The sequence below is a fragment of the Nicotiana tabacum genome, chromosome 18 (assembly GCF_000715075.1).
Source record: "Nicotiana tabacum cultivar K326 chromosome 18, ASM71507v2, whole genome shotgun sequence".
Lineage (NCBI taxonomy): Eukaryota > Viridiplantae > Streptophyta > Magnoliopsida > Solanales > Solanaceae > Nicotiana > Nicotiana tabacum.
Genome location: NC_134097.1, coordinates 28,774,520 through 28,802,216, shown reverse-complemented (window position 1 = coordinate 28,802,216; position 27,697 = coordinate 28,774,520). Strand labels below are relative to the sequence as shown.

General features: G+C 38.7%; 1 protein-coding gene across 1 annotated transcript; it reads left to right on the top strand.

Moving 5' to 3' along the window:
* The first annotated feature begins 67 nt into the window (after window positions 1–67).
* Window positions 68–27,697, top strand: LOC142172459 (uncharacterized). The gene is made up of 3 exons (XM_075236081.1): window positions 68–412; window positions 512–1,342; window positions 27,335–27,697. The coding sequence occupies exons 1-3, from the start codon at window positions 68–70 to the stop codon at window positions 27,695–27,697; spliced, it is 1,539 nt and encodes a 512-aa protein (XP_075092182.1).

Sequence of the window (27,697 nt, the reverse complement as noted above, 5' to 3'; positions counted from 1 at the left end):
GTTGGGGGAGAAGTTGTTGGCTATGGGAACCTAGAGGAGTAGCGGGGACGCGAGTTGTATATGGTCAATGACAGCAAATTGTATTAGAGAGGCGGCGAGAGAGGTGTTAGCGGTCTCAAAGGGTTTTTCTGGTGGCCATAAAGGGGGTTGGTGGTGGAACGAAGAGGTTCAGAGGAAAGTGGAAGCCAAGAAAGCAGCAAATTTGAAGCTAGTAGAAAGTATAGACGAGAGGCAGAAGAGTACCAACAGGGAGGGGTATGAGAAGGCTAGGAAGGAGGCGAAGTTGGCGGTTATTACGGTTAAGACCGCAGTGTTTAGTCGTTTATACAAAGAAATTGGGGATAAAGGCGGGGATAAGAAGTTGTACAGGCTAGCGAAGGTGAGGGAGCGGAAGGCCCGGGATCTGGACCAAGTGAGATGCATAAAAGATGAGGAGGGAAAAGTTTTATTGGAGTGGGCACAGATTAGGCAGAGATGACAATCTTACTTCCAAAAACTCTTGAATGAAAAGGGATATAGGGGCATTATGCTGGAGGAGTTAGAGTACTCGGAGCGGCAACGAGATTTTGGATACTGTAGACACATACGAGTGGGGGAGGTTATAAGGGCAATGCGCAGGATGAGCAGAGGTAGAGCGATTGGACCGAACGAGATTCCGGTGGAATTATGGAAGAGCGTGAGTAAGGAGGGATTGGAATGGATTGCTAGGTTGTTTAACGTCATTTTTAGGACAAAGAAGATTCCCGAAGACTGGAGGAGGAGTACGATAATCCCGATGTACAGGAACAAGGGGGATGTCCAAAACTACACTAACTATAAGGGTATCAAGTTGTTAAGCCATACGATGAAAGTGTGGGAGATGATGATTGAAGGAAGGTTGAGGAGGTGTGTGTCTATTTCCGAGAACCAATTTGGTTTCATGCCGGAACGGTCGACTACTGAGGCCATTCACATTGTGAAAAGGTTGGTGGAGCAGTATAGGGTGGTGAATAAGGATTTGCATATGGTGTGCATTGGCCTGGAGAAAGCCTATGACAAAGTCCCAAGAGAGGTTCTATGGAGATATTTGGAAGCTAGAGGAGTGCATGTAGCGTATATTAGAGTGATTCAGGACTTGTATGATAGAGCTAAGACACGGGTTAGGACAACAGAAGGAGACTCTGACTACTTTCCGGTTGAGATGGGGTTGCATCAGGGATCAGCACTTATCCCGTTTTTGTTTTTCTTGGCGATGGATTCTTTGACGCGTCACATTCAAGGGGAGGTGCCTTGGTACTTGTTATTTGCATATGACATAGTCCTGATTGATGAGACGCGATGTGGCGTTAACGAGAGGTTGGAGGTCTGGAGACATACTCTGGAGTCTAAGGGTTTCAAGTTGAGTAGGACCAAGACAGAATACTTGGAGTGCAAGTTCAGCAGTGTTACCCAGGAGGCAGACGGGAATGTGAGACTCGATACGCAAGTCATTCCCAGGAGAGAGAGTTTCAAGTATCTGAGATCTATAATTCAGAAGGATTGGGAGATAGATGAGGATTTCACACACCGTATCAGAGCAGAGTGGATGAAGTGGAGGCTCGCTTCCGATGTCTTGTGTGATAAGAATATGTTGTTGAGACCTAAGGGTAAGTTCTACAAGGTAGTGGTTAGATTGACTATGTTGTATGGGGCAGAGTATTGGCCAGTCAAAAACTCTCATATCCAGCAGATGAAAGTAGCGGAAACGAGGATATTGAGATGGATGTGTGGGCATACTAGGTTGGATAGAATTAGGAATGAAATTATTCGGGACAAGGTGGGAGTAGCTCTTATGGAGGCAAAGATGCGTAAAGCAAGGTTGAGATGGTTCGGGCATGTTAAGAGGAGAAGCACAGATGCCCCAATCAGGAGATGTGAGAGGTTGGCCTTGGGAGGTGGGAGGAGGGATAGAGGTAGGACAAAGAAGTCTTGGGGAGAGGTGATCAGGCGGGAGATGGCGCAGCTTGAGCTAACCGAGGACATGACCCTAGATAGAAAAGTGTGGAGGTTGAAGATTAGGATAAAAGGTTAGTAGGTAGTCATGTGTTTCCCTTTGTCTTCTCAGTTCGATAGTATTAGTACTAGTACGGTATCCCTTTTTTTCTTAGTTTGCTATATTCGCATGTTTTGTTTCGTTATTACTTGCCATCGGTAATTCCGTAGTTTGCTAGCAGTACTTCGTTCATATTCTCGTTTGTTGCCTTGGATTTAGTTTTCTAAACATATTAACTTGCTATTACTTGCTATCGATACCCCTTTCATATTCTCTGTTGCTACTTTTGATTTAGTTTTTTAATTATTTGCCTTGCTATTACTTGATATCAGGGCTTCTTTCACCTTCTTTAGCCGGGGGTCTATCATAAATAGTCTCTCTGCCCATCCAAGGTAGGGGTAAGGCTGCGTATATCCTATCATCCCCAGACCCCACTTCTGGGATTATATTGGGTGGTGGTTGTTATTGTAATAGGAAATCAAAACTTGAAGAAAAATGGAATTGATTACTTAAGAAAGAAATCCAATAAAATATTTTTGGTAGAAAAGTTTTACAGTTTTGTTCAACTAGATTTTATAAGTATCATTCCTTTTCGCTTCCTTCCTCCATCTCTTTAGCTCTTATTATATTGTAATAACAAAAGAAAGAAACATCGGTTCACTTGCATTTAGGTTCCTCTTTTGTAAGTTCTAATTATTATTTCTGAATAGATTTATCTATCTTGAATGACAGTTTGACGTGTTTATAATTTTGGAATACTTCATATATGATCATTATGGTGCTAGTTTACAATTTTTGTTTTTTTTTGAGGAAAAATAAGAAAAGTATTTTCATAGACTGTTATAGAGGATTCCAAAATGATTTTGTATTAATAATAGTTGGCGTTGCTTCTTATAATTCGTCTTGCCAATATGTAGAGTAAGAACCAAAATGATTTTATATTTGATACTTGTGCAATTTTATTAGTGTACGGTCTTTATTTTATATTTTTATTACTCATCTTGATTTATAGTCTATGTAATTGTATTTAACTTGGCTAAATAATGGCGATACAAATATAAATTTTTTTCATATTAAGGCAACCAACAAAGGAGGAAAAGCAACATTGTTTTCTTCAAAGATAATAATGGGAATTGGATAGATGACTAAATTTCTCTAATGAACCATACAAGGAATTATTTCTTAAACATTTTCACAACCTCCCATGTAAAAACTGATTGGTCGATTATCAAAAGTGACAAGAAAAGCTTTCGTAATATTGACCTCTCAAGCCTTGATGATCCCTTAAGAAATCATGAAATAAGGAAAGTCTTCTCATTTAAACCATACAAAGCTCCAGGCCCGGACGGGTTGCACTCCTTTTTCTTCCAAAAATATTGGCACATTATATGCAAGGTCATAAATTTGTGCCAAAAAAATTTCAAACAAAAACAATGCCACCGGACATTAATAACACTTACCTATGCCTCATCCCCAAATTCAATAATACAAACAATTTCTAAGAACTTTTGGCCTATAAGCCTATGTAACACCATCTATAAAGTTATAACAAAAATCATTGCCAATCGAATCAAGCCCTTCCTACACCAACTTATCAACCAACAACAATCTAGCTTTTTAAAATATAGTTGGGCTAGTGATAATGCTATCGTTATCCAAGAAGTCATGAAGAAGATCAATTCATCAATGGGCAGGCCTAGCTTAATCCTTAAGATTGATTTGGAGAAGGCTTTTGATAAATTAGAATGGTCTTACATTTACAAAACTTTAAAAAAATTTAAATTCCCTCCAAATATTTCTTCTCTAATTATTATTTTTTTGGTCAAAAAGATAGTTATATATATATATATATATATATATATATATATATATATATATATATATATATATATATAGCTAAGCTCGTACAAAAGAACCGTTTAGAAGATGCATTAGTGGCATCAGATTTACATTAGTAGTGATTGTTTTTAAGGCCCCCGTATAGGAACCATTACTACGAACTAAACTTGAACTAGCTAAAACATTACTATAGTTACTTAGTACAGTACTAGTGGAAGACCTATTATTACACAAAACAGACTGTTTTTTAATCAACCTTTTTCTAAGCATCCCTCCTTGATCTTGTTGATGTAAAGTGGAAGCAAAAAGTGGTGGACTTTCAAAAATGATACAGGTTTCCTTTGCATGCAAAGCTCCATAGTTGGCCTGACAATCTGCCACACAAATTTACTCCTTATAGATGGTTTGGAGAGGGGGACTATCCAGCTGTAGTAGTAATAACCTACAATCATTAATTATATTAGTGTATTGCATTGTAGTGCTATTAAACATACCGAGTAGGGCTTGTGCATCTGTCTCAATGATGAGTGATTTGAGGTTCTTTTGGACAGCAAGTTTCAATCCCATGAGCAAAGCTAGAAGTTTTGTCTAGAGAGGTGCCCCATGTAGTGTTGTTTCTGCAAATCCTATGATCCAATTGCCTAGATGATTACGAAAAATACCACCAATACCATAGTTATTCTGTTGGATTGAGCAAGAACCCTCAATGTTAAGCTTGTAAAAGGGATTGTTTGGGGGGGTGCCATTTTATATATAAAGGTATGAGAGTATAATTTTTTGATATTGGATTTGTGAGGTAATAAAATTCTGCAGCCTTTTTTAATATGAAAGATATATTCAAAAAGGTTTTCTTATGATCTAGTGTATTTTTATTACGTATAATCCAAAGCTCCCATAATGCAAAGGGTATGAGGGTGGTATTTGGAATTGTATGATGTTTGAATATTGACTGTTGATGTATAAATTGGTATAACCAATTTATAGTAGCATTGTGGGATAGAGGGAAATTTTCATTGATAGTTGACATCTTAAGCATAGTCCATAATTGTATGGTAGTCGGACATTCTAAGAAGAGATGCTGTAATGTTTCAGGGGCCATATGGCACTGTGGACATATAGAGGAATTAAGAATACCTATTCTTGTGAGTGCAGTTGTTGGAAGTCGATCATGACAAATTAACCATAAGAAGAAAGAAATTTTTGGAGGAATATGCAATTGCCAAATCCATTTAAAAGCATAGAGTGGAGCAGTTGTTGTAGGAGATGTGTTATTTATGATAGCAGTGTACATTGATTTGACTGAAAAATGCCATTATGTGTGAGAGCCCAAAATATTTTATCATATGTTGAGGATGCAAATGGCATATAAATATCAGTGATTGCAGTTTGTAAGTTAGGAGGTAAACAAAAAGGTAACATGTTAAAGTGTCATTTGTGATTGTAATAGTAGTGTGAAATAATTTTTTTGTCCTCATATTGTTGAAGGGGTTCATATATACAATTACGAATTAAATAATTCTGACTAATCCAAGGATCATTCCAGAATTTTACATGATTTTCCGTGGTTAGATTCCATTTATACCCTAGACAACAGTAGGACCATCCTTTCATAATATTACGCCAAGTTATTGAATTTTGTTTTTTGATCAAATGTGGTGGTCGTACGTAATAGTGTAATAACACTTGTTCCTATAGCTGATGAGGGTTCTGAAACAACCTCCAAGCAAGACTTGCATGTAATGCTTGATTTTTTGTAGAGAGGTTTTGTATGCCTAATCCTCCTTGATCCAGAGGTTGTGTATTGGTAGCCCACTTTATTAAATGTAATTTTTTTCTTTTGTTGAGTTGTTCCCCAGAGAAAGTTACATTGATAACGATTTAGATAGGAAAGTATATAAGAAGGGATTTTAATGTATTGCATAATGTGATTGGGAAGATGGTTTAAAGTGGAAGGAATTAGAGTAGTCCTGCATGCTTTTGATAAAAAGCTGGTTTTCCACCCTACTAATTAGTTCTTGAAATTGTCAGTTAGGAATTGATAATCACTTTTAGTAGGCTTCTTAGTAAATATGGAAAAACCTAAGTATTTTTTCAAAACTTTTTCCTTCATTCATTTTGAAAATTTGTAGTACAGTAGATCTTATATTAGGTGAGCAATTATTAGAGAAGAAGATTTTAGATTTATCAAAATTTATAGTTTGTCCCGAGTGATATGTAAAATGAGCGATAGTATTAACAATGGATTGACAAGATTTATCAGTTATTTTAGATGTGAGAATAATATCATCAGCAAAAAATAAGTGGGATAACTGAGGCCCATTATTCTCCATTGATATTGGCATCCAATTATGATAATGCACTGATGTATTTATTTTTCGCGAAAGCATTTCCAAGCATAGAATAAATAAGTATGGTGATAAAAGATCTCCCTGTCTAATACCTCTTGAGGGTGTGAAGTATTCTTTAGGGTTACCATTAATCAAAATAGAAGTAGTATTAGTTGTTATACATGATATAATGAGTTAAATAAAAGAAGATGGGAAATTAAGAGTGATTAGTGAATTATATATAAACGACCACTCTAATTTATCAAAAGCTTTTTCCAAATCCAGCTTCAAGAGCATGTTTAAGTTATTACCCTTCATTTTTTGGAATTTGGTAAGAATTTCTTGTACAATGATAGCATTATCAGCTGCCCTTTTATTTTTCTGGAAACTGGATTGAGTTGGATGAATAATATTGTCCAGAATAGGTTTTAGTCTGTTTACAATTATTTTTGTAATAATTTTATAGCTCGTATTACAAAGACTAATAGGTCGGAATTGTGATATTGTGGATGCAGTATTATTTTTAGGAATTAAGCAAATGAAAGTTGTATTAATAGAAGGATCAATCTGATGTTCGTAAAAAACTTTATGACAATAGTTTTTAACAGAATTACCAATTATGTGCCAATATTTTTGGTAAAATAAGGGATGAAATCCATCTTGTCCTGGTGCTTTTAGTGATTTAAAAGAATTAATAGCATTAATAATTTCACAGTCTTGCAACCGATTAGTTAAAGCAGCTTGTTCATATATTGTTAAAATATTGAAAGGATGTAAATTATTGTTTGTAGTAGAAATTATTTGTTGAGTAGTAAATAGATGTGGATAGTATTGTGTAATATGATCCCGAATATGATAATGATCAGTTATCCAATTTTTTCCTTGGTCTTGAAGAGCAGTGATATGATTATGTCTTCTACGATTTAGAGTGGTAAGATGAAAAAATTTAGTATTTGCATCTCCATCATTTAACCAGTCAATACGTGACTTTAATTTTCAAAACTCCTCCTCAAGTCTAAGGATTTTATTAAATTCCAGTTAATGTATATTCCAGGTTGTGTAGAAAAGTACTAGTTGGGTAATTGATAGAGGATTGAATACCATTCAAACGAGCCATTATTTTCTTTTTATGATTAAATAAATTATCAAAAATTGATTTGTTCCACTCTTGTATTGTACTAGCGAATTGATTAATAGCAGGTAGTAAATATAAATTATCAAGCCATGCTTGTTGAACTATAGATGGAAAAGTAGGGTGTGTAGTCCAAATAGTTTCAAAACTAAAAAAAAATTACGAGGTAAAGGACAGTGTTAAAGTTCTAATTTTATAGGACAATAGTCTGAATGTGTACGGGGAAGATGTGTAACCAGTGCATCAGGGTATTGTTTGAGCCAATCATAATTAGCCGTAAGATGATCAATGCATTCAAGTATATTAAAACTATTATGTCTACCATTTATACATGTATAACGACTGCCTTTGTATCCCAAATCCGTTAAACGTGAATAATTTAAACAGCCTAATAATTTATTAGATCTTGAATTATTAATAGATAAACCACCAAATTTATCATTTGCATGCAGTATCTCATTAAAATCACCACCTAATAACCATGGACCCGTATAATGATCATATACACACATTATATTATGCCATAAAGATTGTCTAGTTGCTAAGTCAGTACTAGCATAGATGGCAGTAAATAAAACTTTAAATGGAAAAGGGAGCACCTGAATATGGCAATGGATTTCCTGAGAGGTAGTGGCCACTGGTTTCACATAAAGTACATCTGAAAGCCATGAAATAGCAATTCCTCTCGACTGGCCAGTTGCAGCAACTTCAATTAATCCAATAAAATTAAAATCCTCCTTAACTGTTTGATGACTTTGGCAGTGAGTTTCCAACAATACAACCAATGATGGTCTATTGTAGTCAAGTAGTGAACGAAAATTTCTTCTAAAATCATTTGACTGAGCACCCATACAATTCCAAATAATAAAATTCATATAGCTAAGGATTGGTTCAAGCTGCGGACTGCTCCTGTGGTTCCTCTGATTGCTTGACTGCCCTGGTCGAAGTAGAAACGTAGGAAATAAAAGCATGGCATACTTCCCCACGTATGGATTTGTAGTTGACCTTAGTCTGAATGATGTTTTTAGTAGATTCAGAGGACACCTTATGTATATCTTTCTTTTGTACTCCTCCTTCTGGACAAAGACCTTGATTCCGTCGAGTCATAAATGAATTGGTCGTGTTTCTCTGTTGTAAAGGACTATTGCTTCTAGTTCTGCTTGAAAGTTGATGTCTTGTTCTACTGGATTGGGAATGTGGGGTGGTGAGTGAATTGGTGATGAAGTTGGTGTTGGAGGTGTTATTGGTTCCAGTGGTAGTATATTTATCGGTGGATCCATGTAAGGTTGGATCCATGGTATGGTAGGAGTAGGTGGTGGGTAAAATGGCATTTGGAGAAGATGTGGGTGAAGATGAAGGGGATCTCAATATGGTGTTGGGAGAGGAATTAGGTGATAAGGCGCAAGGTAGGGTACTTGCATCATGGACCAATGGTATCTCCCATAAATCTTCGTCCTTAACTGCATGCCCTCCGCTACTATTTGTGCTAGGTCCCTGGGATGGTTGATTAGAATTGTCACCTCTTGATGATTGACCTCCATCGTGAAAGTTAAGGCATGATTCTGTAAGCCTGTATCGAGCCAGAAAGTGAGATGTGTTGGTGCATGAGGGGTTTGAGCTGTATAGATAATGGTATTGGGCTCCATTATCAGATGTGGAGGAGGGTGGGAGAATGGAGTGAATGGAGTGTTGTTGTGTTGGAGACGATGAGTGGGTTTCCTGGGTGTAGTTTGTAGTCTGCGTAGGTAATTTAGATTGGGTGAAAACATCTTCTTGATTGATGGATTGGGAGTGTGGTTTAAGTGTAGAAAAAACGAATAGAAAAAACGAACAGACTTTGATAAAAGTTTACCAAAATTGTCCAACAATGGCCTGATTTGGACTTTCTTCAGATGATGTTTCTTGGGATCTAATCCACCTCTTCTTGGACATGAACTTGGGCCATAAAATAATTATAACACCTAGATAACTCATATAGTTTATCCTTAAGCTCTTCCTCTCAACTAACAACTTCTTTGATCGCTCGTGAAGTCCAATGACCTTGTTTTATAGCTTTTTAGCTTGAGATCTTGTTAAATGCCCTCTTTGAGATTCCAAAGCTTCATCCTTGTCCTTGAATAGATTTGATCTTCCTAGGATGCTATCAGTAAAATCTACCTCTCATTGATTTAGGATCGGATTTTTTCTTCTTAAATTCCAAAAAGAAGAAAATAAGAATCGTGCACTACATGATGGAAATTGGTTCATCTTAAGTCACTTTCTATCTGTTCGTCAATGGGAACCTAAATTTATGGCTTCTGAAACAAAAATAATTACTCTGCTATATGGTTGCGATTATCTGAATTACCTACGGAATTTTATGATTTTCAGATTCTTCAGAAAGTAGGTAACAAAATGGGAAATTATTAACTGTTGATACTTGCACCTCTTCCACAACTAGAGGAAGATATGCCAGGTTATGTGTTGAAATACCAGTGGATCAACCTTTACATACACATATTTACCTTGGAACTCATAAGCAAAATATCCTTTATGAAGGATTAAATTTGCTATGTACTAAGTGTGGTCGGATTTAATATAAACTCAGTTTTTTCCCAATACATATACCAACAACAACAACAACAACAACAACCCAGTATAATCCCACTTAGTGGGGTCTGGGGAGGGTAGTGTGTACGCAGACCTTACCCCTACCCTAGGGTAGAGAGACTGTTTCCAAATAGACCCCCGGCATCCTTCCCTCCAAGAACTTCCCACCTTGCTCTTGGGGAGACTCGAACTCACAACCTCTCGGTTGGAAGTGGAGGTTGTACCTATCAATTACAAGATCAAATTACTACTGATATGTCTACCACTACACCTTCAACCATTCCCACCCCTAACTTAACAAATAATTATGTTACATCTACTGAGGAATAGAAGACGGTGTAATTCCCCAAACGAAAAAATTCCATGTCAATCAATCCTTACAAAGCAAATCAACTACAATCAGTGCCACCTTTGGGTGCTACTCTTACAAAGGCTTCAGGTAAGTATGTATCTACAACCCCTAATAATCTTCCTTTTACAAAATTAACCATTAATAGTACTACTCATATACTTAATACTCATAATATTTCTGAAAAACCTATAACCCCTATACTAACCACTAATCAATTTGCTATACTAATACCAAATGATTTGGATAAGTCTAATCAAATTAATCCACTAGATGATAATAACCTATTAACTCCCTTAATTTCCACTCAAGTGGCTAGCTGCAACTCAACTAGTACTATATTCATTCGAGTGAACGGAAACAAAACAAAAGAATTCATTCCTACAAGGGGCGTAAGACAAAGAGACTTCATGTCCCCATATCTATTTATCTTATGCATGGATATGCTCTCCAAAAATATTAAAAATCAAGTAGACATCAGGAATTGAGATCCTATTAAATTAAACCATAGAAGCCCTCCCCTATCTCATCTATTTTTTGTAACCCTGATGGGGAAGGCAATGACAAAACAATTCATACAATTTGGTGGAGCATGGATAGTTTTTGTAACTATTGTGGACTGAATATCGATAGAGAAAAATCGAATCTAATTGTCTCCAAAATTTGTAAAGCTTCAACCAAAAACCTTTTGACCAGTTTCTTTGACATAAAAATTAGTAATAATTTTGGGATATACCTAGAATTCCCAATACTCAATAATAATCCAAAGCACAAGGATTGTCAATTCTTGATTGATAAAATGTGAGCAAGGCTAAACAATTGTTATGCTAGGTGGTTAAGCATGACTGGTAGAAGTACCTTAGTTTCATCTACCCTCAACACCATTCTAAATCACCTCAGCAAATATCCCTTCTACCTAAAAAAAGACTGAAAGAAATCGACAAAATACAAAGAGACTTCTTATGGGGTACTACTGCAGAGAAGAAAAAACTTCACTTAATTAAGTGGGACACTATTACCAGAACAAAAACTCATGGTGGCTTAGGTATTAGAAAAGCTAAGTCAAAAAACTTAGATCTATCAACCAGCGTGGCATGGAGAATCCTTAACAACCCGTCATCTCTTTGGGCAAAAGTTCTAATTGGTAAATATAGGAAGACTAAAAATACTAAGAGTGGTTCACGTACTTGGAATATGTCACGACCCTAGTTCGCCCTCCGTGAACTGTTGTGACGGCACCTAGTCTCTACGACTAGGTAAGCCTAACAAACGCGGAAATAATTACAAACTTGCAAAAATATAAATAAAAAGCCAGGAATAACCAACGAGAAACAGTAAATAGAATGTCGCTCGGCATATACAGCTCAACATCTCAGAATTTCTAAAACACTATCCCAAACCCGGAAACTCACGGGAACACAAGCCTTTGGAATATCTAACAGTCTAACTCCAGAATATCTAACAAGAAGGAAAAATACAGAAGGGGTAAAATGTTCAATAGCTAGAAAGGAAAGAGACTCCTCGGTATACGGACGCGGTAGATGTACCTCGAAGTCTCCGTAGCAGATGCCTCCCTCAAGGATGGTAGGCCTAGGTATAAGTACTTGGATCTGCATATGAAAAACATGCGCAGAAAGGGCATGAGTACACCACAGCGGTACTCAGTAAGTGCCAAGCATAACCTCGGTCGGGTAGTGATGAGTAAGGTCAAGGCCCTACTGGGGTTAATAAATAATAAAATGAAAGGATAAAATAAGCAGTAAAACCGAGAATCTATATTAAGAATCTATACAGTATAATAAGAGTACAATAACGGAAACAGAGAAAAAGGCAAACTACAAGGAAATACCACTCACAACAAGGATAATAATCGGGGATCTCTTAGTATCCCGAGGATCTCTTGGTATCCTCAATATAGGATCTCTCGGTATCCTTAATATGTGCTAGGAATCTCTTGGTATCCTCAATATGTGTCAGGGATCTCTTAGTATCCCGAGGATCTCTCAGTATCCTCAATATATGTGCCAGAGATCTCTTGGTATTCCGCATCTTAGTCCAGATCATAAATAGGTGCAGGGGATCTCCCGGAATGTCGTCCCATAGTCCCAAATTTAAACACACAGTAGCTGTAAGCACGTGATTTTTGCCCAATATGAGAATTACTCCCAAAAAATTCAAAAATAAAATGATTTTTCTTTGGTGTGCAATTTTGTGATATTTTGAATAATTATTTGCATTTGTCTGTGCATGTTTATTTGCTAAATTAATAAAAAATACAAAAATATGTCGTATTTTGCATGTAGGATTTAATTCTACAATTGTTAGTAATTAAATTTGTTTTACAAAAATTAAAAATTACAAAAATAGGCATCGTTTGCATTTTTAGCATTTAATGTCCAAATATACAATTTTATGCTTAATTACTACTTAATTGGGCGTTAATTGATATTGGGAGTTAATTTGCGCTTTTATAACTTAATTTAATTCTTAATAATAGTTTAAGTATTTTTATAATTTAGTTTTAAAAAAATAAAAGAAGAAAAGAGAGCAAAAATATAAAGAAAGTCGGAATTGGGCCTCTTCTTCGATTTCAAGCCACAAGCCCAAGAAATGGCCCAATCTTTCCTACGACCCAGTCCATTTCGAACTGGGTCGACCCAGTCCATAACCCAAAAGACCCAAACCCCTTTGTCTTACATTTTACAAAACAAAACAAAACAAAAAGAAGACAAAAACCCTAAACACTAAACTACCCCCCCCCCCTTTTCTATCTTTTTTTTTCTTCTTCTTCCTCAAGAAAGACAAGCTCCATCAATGGCTACTTCACCATCTCCACCAAAACCAGACCCCTCCACCGTCCGCCATTGACGAGCAACGTTGTTGCTGCGTTTTGCTCGTCGACCAGCTCAAACCTTACGTCCAAACACTCGTGTCGCAGCTGCTTCATCGTCAACCTCCCCATCGCTGCTTCTGCCGATGTTTCTTCTTCTCCCCGTCGTCCCCATCTTCTTCTGCCTTCTACTACGTCCAGCCATGGACGAGCTTCGACGTCGACCATGTCGTCGTCCATGGCTGTCCGCGCCGTGCTGCTGCTCGCTGCTTCGGACTGTTGCTGTTTCACGTCGTCTCCTTCGCTGCTGCGTACTGCCGTCGACGACCCCATGAGTCTGCCGTTTGGTTGCTCACCATTGTACTGTTGTTGACGACGCAAGGCAGTCCGGTTAAAGTCCGGCAAAGGTCGAGGGTTTTTCGTCAAGTGAAGATCCTGTACGTCGTGAGTTCATCGTCAAGTTCGTTGTTTGTTTGGTCGTTGTTCGTCTTTCGATCCGGTTAGTAGTTTTTGAGTTTTATTTTGTCCGTATTTTGTTTTGATATTTTCGAATCTAAAATCAACAAATGTTTGTTTTGTTTATCGTTTGAATTAATTTTTAGTTCATGTTCATGTGTTGTTTGTTAAATTAATTTTCAGATTTCAAAATGGAAGTTTAATTAGTTGTTTTCATGTTTATTTCATGTTTGTATTATTGTTTAAGTGAATATTTGTTAGTTTAATATTAGTTAGATACAAATTGAAGTTTAATTAATTGTTTCTTCAATTTGTTTCATGTATTTTATGTATTTTCCGGAAATTGTTAATATTGTTAAGTTCAAGTTTAAATTCATAATTGTTTCTTCTTAGTTTTTGTTTTGTCATTTGCCTAAAAGAATTTAGTTGTAATAAGGGAAGTATGTTGGTTTTAATCATTTGAATCCGTCGTTTTTATTTTTAGATTTAATTCATGTTCATATTATGTTTGTTTGATTTTGAATCCGAAATGTGTATAGTTTGATTTCTTGTTTACCATTTATGATTATTTCTTGAATTGGTCTCATAATCTTGTTTAAAGTTTAATATAAGAATTGTTTGTTGTAATGTTGTTAGAGTGGATTTTAAGTTCAATATTATTGAATTTAGAAATCTAAATATACTTGTTTGTTGTTGTTGTTGAATCCGAAAATAGGATTGTTTGTTGCTAAAATATTGTTCAATCAAATTTTAGTTGTTCTTTGTTGTTCAATTTGTGTTCATATGATTTGTTGTTGAAATGTTGAAGAAATCATATTCATGTGATTTGTTGTTGAAATGTTGAAGAAATCATGTTCATGAAATTTGTTGTTTGAACATTATTAGAAATTAATCATATTGTCTATATTTTGGTTAAGTTTGATTAATTGATGTGTTATAGCTGATGGGTAGTTTGGTAATTTATAGTACTTTCGGGGGGTAAAATAGTAATTTGTAATAGGGTCGGAGGGGTAGTTTAGGAATTGTACATTTTTTAATTATTTATATGAAGCATGGGGGACAAAATGAAATGGGGTGGGTTGTGATATAGTTGTTTAATATAAAGGGGGGACAAGACAAAATTTAGTGGGAGGAATCTTGTACTTGTTTAATATAGGCATGGGGGACAAAATATAATGGGGTGGTGTGATATGTTTATTTAATGTAATGGGGATGAGTGGGAAGATAATGAGTTTGGTAGAGAAGATGGATTGATTTTAATTGATTAAAGGGTTGGGATTATATATAGGAGGTCTTGAACACAAGACAAGAAAAATACAAAGAGAGATACGAGATAAGAAAAAATAGACATACAGATAGAGAGAAAAAAAACCGACAGAGAATAGAAGAGAGAAAAAAGGGCTGAACATTTAAGAGAAAGAAAAATTCCGAAAAATATTTAAGCTTTCAAAATAAAAAATAAAAACTAAAAATTCTTCTGCTTTCTTTCTTTGTTTGAAATTAGTATTAATGGTTGTTGTTTCATTCAAAGCTTAAAGCTTTTATTTTTGGGATTACTACTCCACCGGTCTGTTACTGGGTTGTTACTGTTGCTGGGCAGTTGTTGCTATTGTACTGTTATTACTGCTGCTGATTCTCATCATCATTTTCTTTTGCTTCCAATATCAGGTACATATCTGTAAATTCATGTCATGAAAAGCTTCAACATGACAAATTAATGAAGTTCGGGAATTATAATTCTGTTTTCCATTCGTTCAAGATTCATTAGTTTAAAATTTGGTTTTTTGTTTCAGTTGATTAATATAGTAGTACGTTTGACGTAATGAATATAAGATAATTGTTACCTCATAAAGTTCGTTTAAGTGTTGTAATAATATCACCTATTTCGGAATTTTCATTAAGCGAAGTCATGATTGAAATATCAAGGTAGGGAACATGGTATAAAATGGGCCATTAATTACATCCCGTAATATTGTTAGCTAAATGTAAAATAGAATGGAAGTATCAAGAAATTACATTATTAGTATATCTTGCAAAAAATCTGATTTTGGTTTAGATTGATATAAGTTATATGTTCATATATAGCTTGTTACGAGTTTAGAATATTAGGAATGGTCCAAACGTACAACTATACTGCATGTGATGCAATTTTATTGAATCAATTTGTATAATAGTTCTCTTTCTTATCAACTTGATTCTTATCTACCATTGAAAACAAATTAACTAAACGATTATAACTTTGGATTAAAAACAAGTAACGTAGAAGGTGATTAGGTCTATAGATTATAACATTTTAAAAAAATATAAAAAAAAATATAGTATTCGCCTCAAATAGAATGATGAAAATTCTTGGAAAATATCATTTCCTTTCTTACATCAATTCTTTCCCAATGTTTATACGTAATTCGCACGTTGTTTATTTGGGTAGGCAAATAATGTATTCACTACAAATGGTAGTAATCACACGTTGTTCATTTTTACTCCTTAAATTCGAATGACTTGGAGGAATATAATTCATACGCGTAAAATATAACTCGCAGTCAACGCCTAATAAATTTTGAATTCTTTGTCAAGAAATTTGGTGGCATCCCAATCGGTGATTCTCCATGGCTCTTACATTTAAAAATAGATGGATGCAATAAACTTTTGTAGAGAATTTATATTACTGAAAAGAATATTTGCATAATTAAGGATGCGTTCGCGTGACTTGATTATACTTCTAAAGGCAATTCGGATTATGCGTTCGCGCAACTTCGAGCAAATTTTTATTAAAAAGGGGTTCTTCGGAGAATATCAAATTAATTTCATATAACCCGAGATGTGCAGTTCACTATTTAATCATACAAGAGCGACAGACGTTCTTAATTTTATTTTAAGCACAATTTCGAACTTAAGTCTATTTTTATAATAAAAAAAAATTTCGAAAAAAAAAATAATTATCATATTATATTATCAATATCATTGTGTATACGTACGCGTAACACGATTTTTCACGTTAAAAAATATATAATATATAAAACGGATACACGTATGCGTGATTCGATTCGAAGAAAGGTCTTTAATTATAAACAATCTAAACAGAAGCGATAACAAAATCATGCAATAAAAAACGTAAAATCGAGATAATTAAGCCAAGAATAAAAACAGTTAAGCGACCGTGCTAGAACCACGGAATTCGGAAATGCCTAACACCTTCTTCCGGATTAACAGAATTCCTTACTCGGGATTTCTGGTTCGCAGAATAATAAACAGAGTCATATTCTCCTCGATTCAGGGATTAAAACCGGTGACTTGGGACGCCTTAAAATTCCCAGGTGGTGACTCTGAAATAATTAAATAAATCCCGTTTCGACTGTCCTTCAATTGGAGAAAACTCCTTCACCGCCGCGGGGGCGGAAAAAGGAGGTGTGACAGTAGCAACACAAGAATATTCAATAACATGCTAATTTCGTACTAAGTAAACAGTTAATTCTAGTCTAACATGCTTCACGAAATGCAATTAAGGCAGTTTAAGCAAATAAGCAATTAAGTCATCTAATCATGCTTCTCTAAACTAACACAGGCTAACACAAGTAGAATAAAACAGGAAAGAAATGAACTAAGTTTACATACTTAAAGTAAAATCGTATTTTCAAAAATTAGCTCAAGTACGCACTCGTCACCTCATGTACAAGGCATTTCAAGTATCAAATATCATATCCTAAGGGGAAGGTCCCCCACACAAGGTTAGACAAGCTACTTACCTCGAACCGGCTCAATACTCAACCCGATACCACGCTCTTGCCACGAGTACTCGACTCTAAATGGCCCAAATCTATTCAATTCAATTTCATAATGTAAATAATACTTCAAGTAACTAATTCTACAATTAAATTCTAAGCAAATACGCGAAATTATGTAAAATGACCAAAATGCCCCTCAAGCCCATGTCTCAGAATCGGGTGAAATTTATATTTTTAGAAACCTCGTACTCTCACGAGTCTATACATAACAAGAACTCTAAAATCAGAGTCCAAATGACCCTTCAATTCCTCAATTAAAGGTCTTCTAAACTCAAGCCCTAATTTCCCATTTTCCCTAAATTTCTCACCATTAATTAGGTCTTTAATCACATAAAAACGGGTTATGAAGTCAAGGACGTTACCTCCAAGTGACTTCCCTTTGTTTTCCTCAACAATCCCTCTTAAAAGCTTCAAACCCGGATGAAAATGGTGAAAGAATAGCCAATTTTCGCAAAGGCAACTATTTATATGTTCTGCCCAGCGAGTTTCGCATTTGCGACAAAGGAACCGCATATGTGGTCCCGCTTCTGCGGACACGACGTCGCATCTGCGACTATCATTAAAAAGGCCAGAGACCGCATCTGCGATCACTCTTTCGCAGATACGCAATCGCTTCTGCGGTATACATTCCGCATCTGCGGAAACTGAAGGAGAAGCCAAAAATCCGCTTCTGCTGCTCCAACCTCGCTTCTGCGGCTCCGCACCTGCGGAACCCAGCTACATCAGCAATCTTTCAACTTCAAAAATCCTTCGTCAACCATCCGAAATCATCCCGAGGCCCCCCGGACATCAACCAAAAGCACCAACATCACCTAATACCTCATTCAAACTTGTTCCAATCCTTAAAACACCTAAAACAACATCGAAACCTAGAATTAATCAAGGATTTAAGCCTAAGAACTCTAAATTTCCCAAAAATACGCTTTCGATCAGAAACCTAACCAAACCACGTCCGAATGAACTAAAATTTTGCACACACATCCCAAATGACATAACAGAACTACTGCAACTTCCAGAATTCCATTCTAACCCTCGGATTAAAATTTCACTATCGGACCAGAAACTTGAAAAATTCAAACTTCGGCATTTCAAGCCTAAATTAGCTACGGACCTCCAAAACACATTCTGATCACGCTCCTAACAATGAAATCACCTAACGGAGCTAACAGAACCATCGGATTTCCACTGAGGCCGTCTTCACACTGCTCCGACTATGGTCAACTTTCCAACACTTAAGCTCTCATTTAGGGACTAAGTGTCCCAAAACTCTTCAAAACTCAAAACCGAACGTCCCGGCAAATCAAATTAGTAGAAATAAATTTGGGGAAAGCAGTTAATCGGGGATTGGGGCGTTAATTCTATAAATGATCGGTCGGGTCGTTACATCCTCCCACACTTAAATATTCGTTCATCCTCGAACGAGCATAGAGACATACCTGAAGTAGTGAAAAGATAAGGGTATCGGTTGCGCATATCCTGCTCGGTCTCCCAGGTCGCCTCCTCGACCGGCTGACCCCGCCACTGAACCTTCACCGATGCAATGTTCTTTGACCTCAGCTTTCTGACCTGCATGTCCAATATTGCCACTGGCTCCTCAATATAGGATAGATCCTTGTCCAACTGGACTGAACTGAAATCCCACACGTGCGACGAATCACCGTGATACCTTCGGAGCATTGAAACATGAAATACCAGATGAACTCCTGCCAAGCTGGGAGGTAAGGCAAGCTCATAAGTGACCTCCCCAACACGCCTTAATATCTCAAAAGGGCCAATAAATATCTAACTTAACTTCCCTTTCTTCCCAAATCTCATGACGCCCTTCATAGGCGAGACCCGAAGCAGAACCCGCTCACCAACCATATAGGAAACATCACGAACCTTCCGATCCGCGTAACTCTTCTGTCTGGACTGGGCTGTACGGAGTCTATCCTGAATCACCTTAACCTTCTCCAAAGCATCCTGAACCAAGTCTGTGCCCAATAGTCTAGCCTCACCCGACTCAAACCAACCCACCGGAGACCTGCACCTCCTACCATATAAAGCCCCATACGGTGCCATCTGAATGCTGGACTGATAACTGTTGTTGTAAGCAAACTCTGTCAATGGCAAGAACTAATCCCAAGACCCTCCAAACTCAATCACGCACGCACGGAGCATATCCTCAAGAATCTGAATAGTGCGCTCGGATTGTCCGTCCGTCTGAGGGTGAAATGATGTGCTCAACTCCACCCGAGTACCCAACTCCTGCTGAATGGCCCTCCAGAACCATGATGTGAACTGTGTACCTCTGTCTGAAATGATGGAAACTGGAATACCATATAGACGAACAATCTCCCGAATATAAATCTCTGCTAACCGCTCCGAGGAATAAATAGTACACATAGGAATGAAGTGCGCGAACTTGGTCAGCCGATCCACAATCACCCAAATGGCATCGAACTTCTTCGCAGTCCGATGGAGTCTAACTACAAAGTCCATGGTGATCCTCTTCCATTTCCACTCCGGAATCTCTATCTGCTGGAGCAATCCACCCAGCCTCTAGTGCTCATACTTCACCTGCTCACAGTTGAGGCACCGAGCTACAAATCCCACTATGTCTTTCTTCATCCACCTCCACCAATAGTGCTTCCTCAAATCCTGATGCATCTTCGCAGGACCCGGATGAATAAAATACCGCAAACTATGAGCCTCCTCTAATATCAACTCCCGAATACCATCAACATTGGGTACACAAACCCGACTCTGCATCCTCAATACCACATCATCACCAATAGTCACATCCTGGCATCGCCATGCTGAACCCTGTCCTTGAGGACAAACAAATGAGAGTCATCATACTGCCGCTCCCTGATACGATCAATTAAGGAAGACCGAGAAACCACGCAAGCTAGAACCCGACTGGGCTCCGAAAGATCCAATATCACAAACTGGATGGCTAAGGCCTGAACATCCCTCGCCATAGGCCTCTCTGATGTTGGTAGATATGCCAAACTCTCCGCCCGGCGACTCAAGGCATCGGCCACCACATTGGCCTTGCCCGAGTGATACAAAATAGTGATATCATAGTCCTTCAGCAACTCTAACCACCTCCTCTGGCGCAAATTTAGATCCTTTTGCTTGAACAAGTGCTGCAAGCTCCGATGATCAGTATAAATCTCATAGGGAACCCCGTATAAAATAATGGCGCTAGATCTTCAGGGCGTGAACAATAGCAGCTAACTCAAGATCATGGACAGGATAATTCTTCTCATGTACCTTCAACTGTCTAGACACGTAGGCAATCACCCTACCTTTCTGCATCAAAATCGCTCCAAGGACAATCCTTGAGGCATCACAATAGACAGTATAAGAACCCGAACCTGTAGGCAATATCAAAACTGGGACTGTAGTCAAAGCTGTCTTCAGCTTGCCTCACACTCTTCCGTCCACTGAAACGGATCACCCTTCTGGGTCAGTCTAGTCCTAGGTGTTGCAATGGATGAAAACCCCTCAACAAATCGACGATAATAACCCTCCAAGCCAAGGAAACTGCAAATCTCTATAGCTGTGGATGGTCTGGGCCAACTTTGTACTGTCTCTACTTTCTTCGGATCCACCTGTATACCCTCACTCGACACCACGTGACCCAAGAAAGCCACGGAATCCAACCAAAACTCACATTTCGAGAACTTTGCATATAATTTCTTTTCTCTCAGAGTCTGAAGCACTGTCCTCAGGTGTTGCTTATGATCTTCTTGACTTCGAGAGTACACAAAAATATCATCAATAAAGACAATGACGAATGAGTCGAGATATGGCCTGAACACACTGTGTATCAAATGCATGAAAGCTGTTGGGGCATTGGTCAGCCCAAATGACATGACAAGGAACTCGTAATGACCATACCGAGTCCGGAAGGCAGTCTTCGCGATATTTGGCTCCCGAATCTTCAACTGATGGTAACCTAAGCGCAAGTCAATCTTAGAAAACACATGTGCGCCCTGAAGCTGGTCAAAAAGATCATCAATATGAGGTAAAGGATAACGGTTCTTCACTGTAACCTTGTTCAACTGGCAATAATCAATACGCATATGCATAGAACTATCCTTTTTCTTCACAAACAAGACCGGAGCACCCCCAAGGTGAAACACTGGGCTGAATAAAACCCTTATCAAGCAATTCCTATAACTGATCCTTCAACTTAGGAGGAATGAAAATGGGATGCATGCCCGACAACAGATCAATGCCAAAATCAATATCTCTATCAGACAGCATACCCGGAAGATCAGCTGGAAACACATCGGGAAAGTCCCGTACTATAGGGACTGAATCAATAGAAGGGGTATCAATACTGACATCTCTCACATAAGCTAGATACGCGTCACACCCATTCTCAACCATACGCTGAGCCTTAAGGAAGGAAATAACTCTACTGGGAGTATGATCTAAAGCACCCCTCCACTCAACACGTGGTACACCTGGCATAGCCAGCATCACGGTCTTGGCGTGACAATCAAGAATAGCATAATGGGGCAACAACTAGTCCATGCCCAAGATAATATCAAAATAAACCATTATGAGTAACAATAAATCATCTCTGGTCTCAAAACCACTAAGAGCAACCAAACACGACCGATAAACGCGGTCCATAATAAGAGAATCTCTCACAGAAGTAGAAACATAAACAGGGGAACTCAAAGAATCCCGAGGTACTCCCAAATGCGGATCAAAATAAGAAGACACATAAGAATAAGTGGATCCTGGATCGAATACAACCAATGCATCTCTATGACAAACCATGACAATACCTGTGATGACAGAATCGGAGGCAACAGCCTCGGTACGGGTAGGAAGAGCATAATATCTGGCATGGCCTTCCCCTCTAGGGCGACCTCTACCTCCTCGACCTCCACCTCTAGCTAGCTGAGCAGGTGGGGTAGCAACTGGAGCTGTAATCATAGCCTGAGAACTCTGTGGGGCACGCTGTGGCTGAGAAGTCTATGAAGGTGCACTCCTCCCAAGTCTAGGGAAATACCGCACCACATGGAGGGTGTCACCACACTCAAAACAAGCTATGGGAGGACGTGGTGGCTATGACTGGCTCGGGCCAGGTCTGCTGTACTAACCTCTGAAAGCACCCCGCGCAGGAGGCGCGCTAGAAACCGGAGGTGCATAATAAGGCTCGTGAGGCCTAGGAAGTGCTGGAGCACTGCTGGCTGCTGGAAGAGCTGAATGAACGGGGCGACTCATATAACCCTACCATGACGACCTAAAGCTGGGGCACGGGCACCAGAGAAATGGCTCGACTCTCGAAACCTCTTGGCCTCCCTCTCCTCCTTCTCTCTAGTATGCATACCCCAATCCTCCTAGCAATGCTCACCACCTACTGATAAGAAATATCCATCCCCAACTCATGAGCCATGCTAGACCTGATGCTGGGAATAAGCCTCCCGATAAACCGACGAAGCCTCTCACGAACAGTAGCAACCAAGGCTGGTGCATGCCTAGCCAAACTGGTGTAACGGACAGCATACTCTGAAACGGTCATAGCGCCCTGGTGTAAATGTTCAAACTCTGCGTGCCATGCGTCCATGAGGCTTTGAGGAACATACTCTCTCAAGAACAAATCCGAAAACTGAGCCCAAGTCAGTGAAGCAGCCTCATCTGGACTGTCTAACTCATAGGTGCGCCACCCATCATAGGTAGCTCCTCGAAGCTGGAAAGTAGTGAAAGAAACCCCGCTCGATCTGAGATACCCATAGTATGGAGAATGCGGTAACACTCATCAAGAAATCCCAAAGCATCCTCCGATGCTAGACCACTGAACTCAGGAGGCTTATACCTCTTGAACCTCTCAAGTCTCAGCTGCTCCTGCTCGGAAGCCGCTGCCATGCCCTCGGGCTGAACTGGCACTGCATGCGGTGCAGGAATAATCTCAAGGACCTGCTCAACATGCACTCGCTGCTCAGGAGTGCGGGCGGCGGAAGTCTGTGCTCCTCCCCCGGCCTGGGATGTGGCTGCAGCAAGGGGAAGCAACCCTGCCTGAGCCAAAGTGGTGTACATGCTCATGAATTGTGCCAGTCTCCTGAAGGGCTGGAGTAGTAGTATCAGTAGGCGTGTCAGGTGCCTGGACTCCGGCTGGATCTACTGGTGGTACCTCGGCGGCAGCTCGCGCAGGTGCTCTGGCTGCACCATGTGCGCGCCCTCGGCCTCTACCCCGGCCCCGGCATCTGGCGGCTACAATAGGGGGCGCGGGTGCCTCATCATCTCGAGTGGCACGTGTCCTCACTATCTGTGAGAGAATAGAAGACAAAAGTTTAGAATTATGATGTCAAAATATCGCACGACAAGGAAATCAAATGAAGTGGAATTTTCCTAACAACTACATAGCCTCTTGTAGATAAGTACAGACGTCTCCATACCGATCAGCGAGACTCTAATAAACCGGCTTGTGATCCGTGACTCCTATGAACCTAGAGCTCTGATACCAACTTGTCACGACCCCAGTTCGCCCTCTGTGAACTGTCAACGGCACCTAGTCTCTACGACTAGGTAAGCCTAACAAACGCGAAAATAGTTAGAAACTTGCAAAAATATAAATTAAAAGCCAAGAATAACCAACGAGAAACAGTAAATAGAATGTCACTCGGCATATACAGCTCAACATCTCATAATTTCTAAAACACTATCCCAAAACCCGAAAACTCACGGGAACATAAGCCTTTGGAATATCTAACAGTCTAACTCCAGAATATCTAACAAGAAGGAAAAATACAAAAGGGGTAAAATGTTCAACAGCTAGAAAGGAAAGAGACTCCTCGATCTGCGGATGCGGCAGATGTACCTCGAAGTCTCCGTAGCAGATGTCTCCCTCAATGATGGTAGGCATGGGTAGAAGTACCTAGATCTGCACTTGAAAAACATGCGTAGAAAAGGCGTGAGTACACCACAGCGGTACTCAATAAGTGTCAAGCCTAACCTCGGTCGGGTAGTGACGAGGAAGGTCAGGGCCCTACTGAGGTTAATAAATAATAAAATGACAGGATAAATAAGCAGTAAAACTGAGAATCTATATTAAGGATCTACACAATATAATAAGAGTGCAATAACGGAAACAGAGATAAAGGAAAACTACAAGAAAATACCACTCACAACAAGGATAATAATCTGGGATCTCTTAATATCCCGAGGATCTCTTGGTATCCTCAATATAGGATCTCTCGGTATCCTCAATATGTGACAGGGATCTCTTAGTATCCCGAGGATATCTCAGTATCCTCAATATACGTGCCAGGTATCTCTTGGTATCCCACACCTCAGTCCAGATCATAAATACGTGAAGGGGATCTCCCGGGATATCGTCCTGTAGTCCCAAATTTAAACACACAGTAGCAACACAAGAATATTCAATAACATGCTAATTTCGTACTAAATAAACAATTAATTCTAGTCTAACATGCTCCACGAAATGCAATTAAGGCAGTTTAAGCAAATAAGCAATTAAGTCATCTAAGCATGTTTCTCTAAACTAACACATGCTAAGTTTACAAGTAGAATAATACAGGAAAGAAAGGAACTCAGTTTACATACTTAAAATAAAATTGTATTTTCAACAATTAGCTCAAGTACGCACTCGTCACTTCACGTGCAAGGCATTTCAAGTATCAAATATCATATCCTAAGGAGAAGGTCCCCCACACAAGATTAGACAAGCCACTTACCTCGAACCGGCTCAATACTCAACCGGATACCACACTCTTGCTACGAGTACTCGACTCCAAATGGCCCAAATCTATTCAATTCAATTTCATAATGTAAATAATACTTCAAGTAACTGATTCTACAATTAAATTCTAAGCTAATAAGCGAAATCATGTAAAATGACCAAAATGCCCCTTAGACCCACGTCTCGGAATCGGGTGAAATTTATATTTTCAGAAGCCTAGTACTCTCACGAGTCTATACATAACAAGAACACTGAAATCGGAGTCCAAATGGCCCTTCAATTCCTCAATTAAAGGTCTCATAAACTCAAGCCATAATTTCCCATTTTCCCAAAATTTTCACCATTAATTAGGTCTTTAATCACATAAAAACGAGTTATGAAGTCAAGGACGTTACCTCCATGTGATTTCCCTTTGTTTTCCTCAACAATACCTCTCAAAAGCTTCAAACCCGGATGAAAATGGTGGAAGAATAGCCAATTTTTGCAAAGGCAACTATTTATATGTTCTGCCCAGCGATTTCCGCATTTGCGACAAAGGAACCGCATCTGCGGTCCCGCTTCTGCGGACACAACATCGCATCTGCGGCTATCATTAAAAAGGCCAGAGACCGTATCTGCGATCACTCTTTCGCAGATACGCAACCGCTTCTGCGGTATACATTCCGCATCTGTGGAAACTGAAGAAGAAGCCAAAAATCCGCTTCTGCGGCTCCGCACCTGCGGAACCCAAACCGCAGGTGCAGTTATGACAGGTACCAGCTGCATCAGCAATCTCTCAACTTCAAAAATTCTTCCGTCATCCATCCGAAATCATCCTGAGGCCCCCCGGACCTCAACCAAAAGCACCAACATCACCTAATACCTCATTCAAACTTGTTCCAATCCTTAAAACACCTAAAACAACATCGAAACCTCGAATTAATTAAGAATTTAAGCCTAAGAACTCCAAATTTCCCAAAATACGCTTTCGATCAGAAACATAACAAAACCACGTCTGAATGACCTGAAATTTTGCACACACATCCCAAATGACATAACGGAACTTCCGAAATTTCATTCTGACCCTCGAATCAAAATCTCACTATTGGACCCGAAACTTCAAAAATTCAAACTTCGGCATTTCAAGCCTAAATTAGCTACGGACCTCCAAAATACATTTTGATCACGCTCTTAACCCCGAAATCACCTAACGGAGCTAACGGAACCATCGGATTTCCATTTTGAGCCCATCTTCACACTGCTCCGACTACGGTCAACTTTCCAACACTTAAGCTCTCATTTAGGGACTAAGTGTCCCAAAATTCTCCGAAACTCAAAACCGAACGTCCCGACAAATCAAATTGGCAGAAATAAACTTGGGGAAAGTAGTTAATAGGGGATCGGGACGTTAATTCTAAAAATGACCGGCCGGGTCATTACAGAATAGTCTCCTAAAAGGATGGTCCTTTTGCAACAAGGGCATTAGGTGGACGATAAACCAACACTTTGATTTAAACATTTGGGACACAAATTGGATTCCAAACATTACTAACCTTAGGAGCAATATTACTGGCCCATTAACAATGAAAAAGAGCAATTTGAGAATAAAGGTTATATGTGATAAAGGAATATGGGATCTGGGAAAAATCTCTTTTAAACTCCCAGAAAATATTATAAATAACATTAATGCGCTAACCCCAAACAAGCCTGTTAGATCTCCCAATAATCTCCCATGGAATATAAATTCTAGTGGCGTGTTTTCTATAAGTTCTTGCTATAAGTTAATTAACGATCAAGAATCTCATAATAATAACTTCAATTGGATATGAGACTTAAAATGTCCTAATAAAATTAAGTTTATGTGAAAATGCTATCATAACAGACTTCCAAGCAGGGCTTACCTTAGTAAAATTGGTGTTAATATTGATCCTAACTGCTGAGTATGCAAGAACACAAATAAGACAATAGCCCACATCTTCTGGGAATGTAACATTACAAAATCGTATTGGGATTAATGGAATAGAATATAACTCCTCAAACTATTGCAATACACTGGGTTGATAGGCTCAAAATTGCTAATATCAACATAAAAAACAAGTACGTAACATGGGAAGAACTATTCCCATTCACCCTGTGAACTATATGGAACAATAGAAATCATAATAACCAAAACTATACATATAAAAAGGATTATTGACCAAGCTATAAAATACAAACTCTTAACTTCTAATCCTACTACTAATAACTTAAAGAAAAATATTAGCATCAACTGGCAAGCTCCTTCAAAGGGTTGGTACAAAATCAATATTGATGGTGCTTTTAAAAGCGACAGCCTACAGGGAGGAATAAGCGGAGCCATCCGAAACAGCAAGGGCCAGTGGGAAATGGCATACATGTAGAATTACAAGCACTGAAGCAGGCACATCAAATCATTGTCAGGGAAAAAATAATCACAGTCGAAATGGAAACAGATGCTATGGAGATTATAAGATTTCTGCATGATGATTATCCAACTTACAATGATTTAATCTATGATAGCAGGTGTTTAATGGAGAAGGCAATGCAAATAGAGGAGATCGTGGTGAAACATAACTTTCGTGAAGGAAATAGTGTGGCACATCTCTTGGCAAAGGAAGCTCGTATGCACCCTAGTTATAATAAATTGTTATTTTTGTTTCACCTTTTGAATCAATGA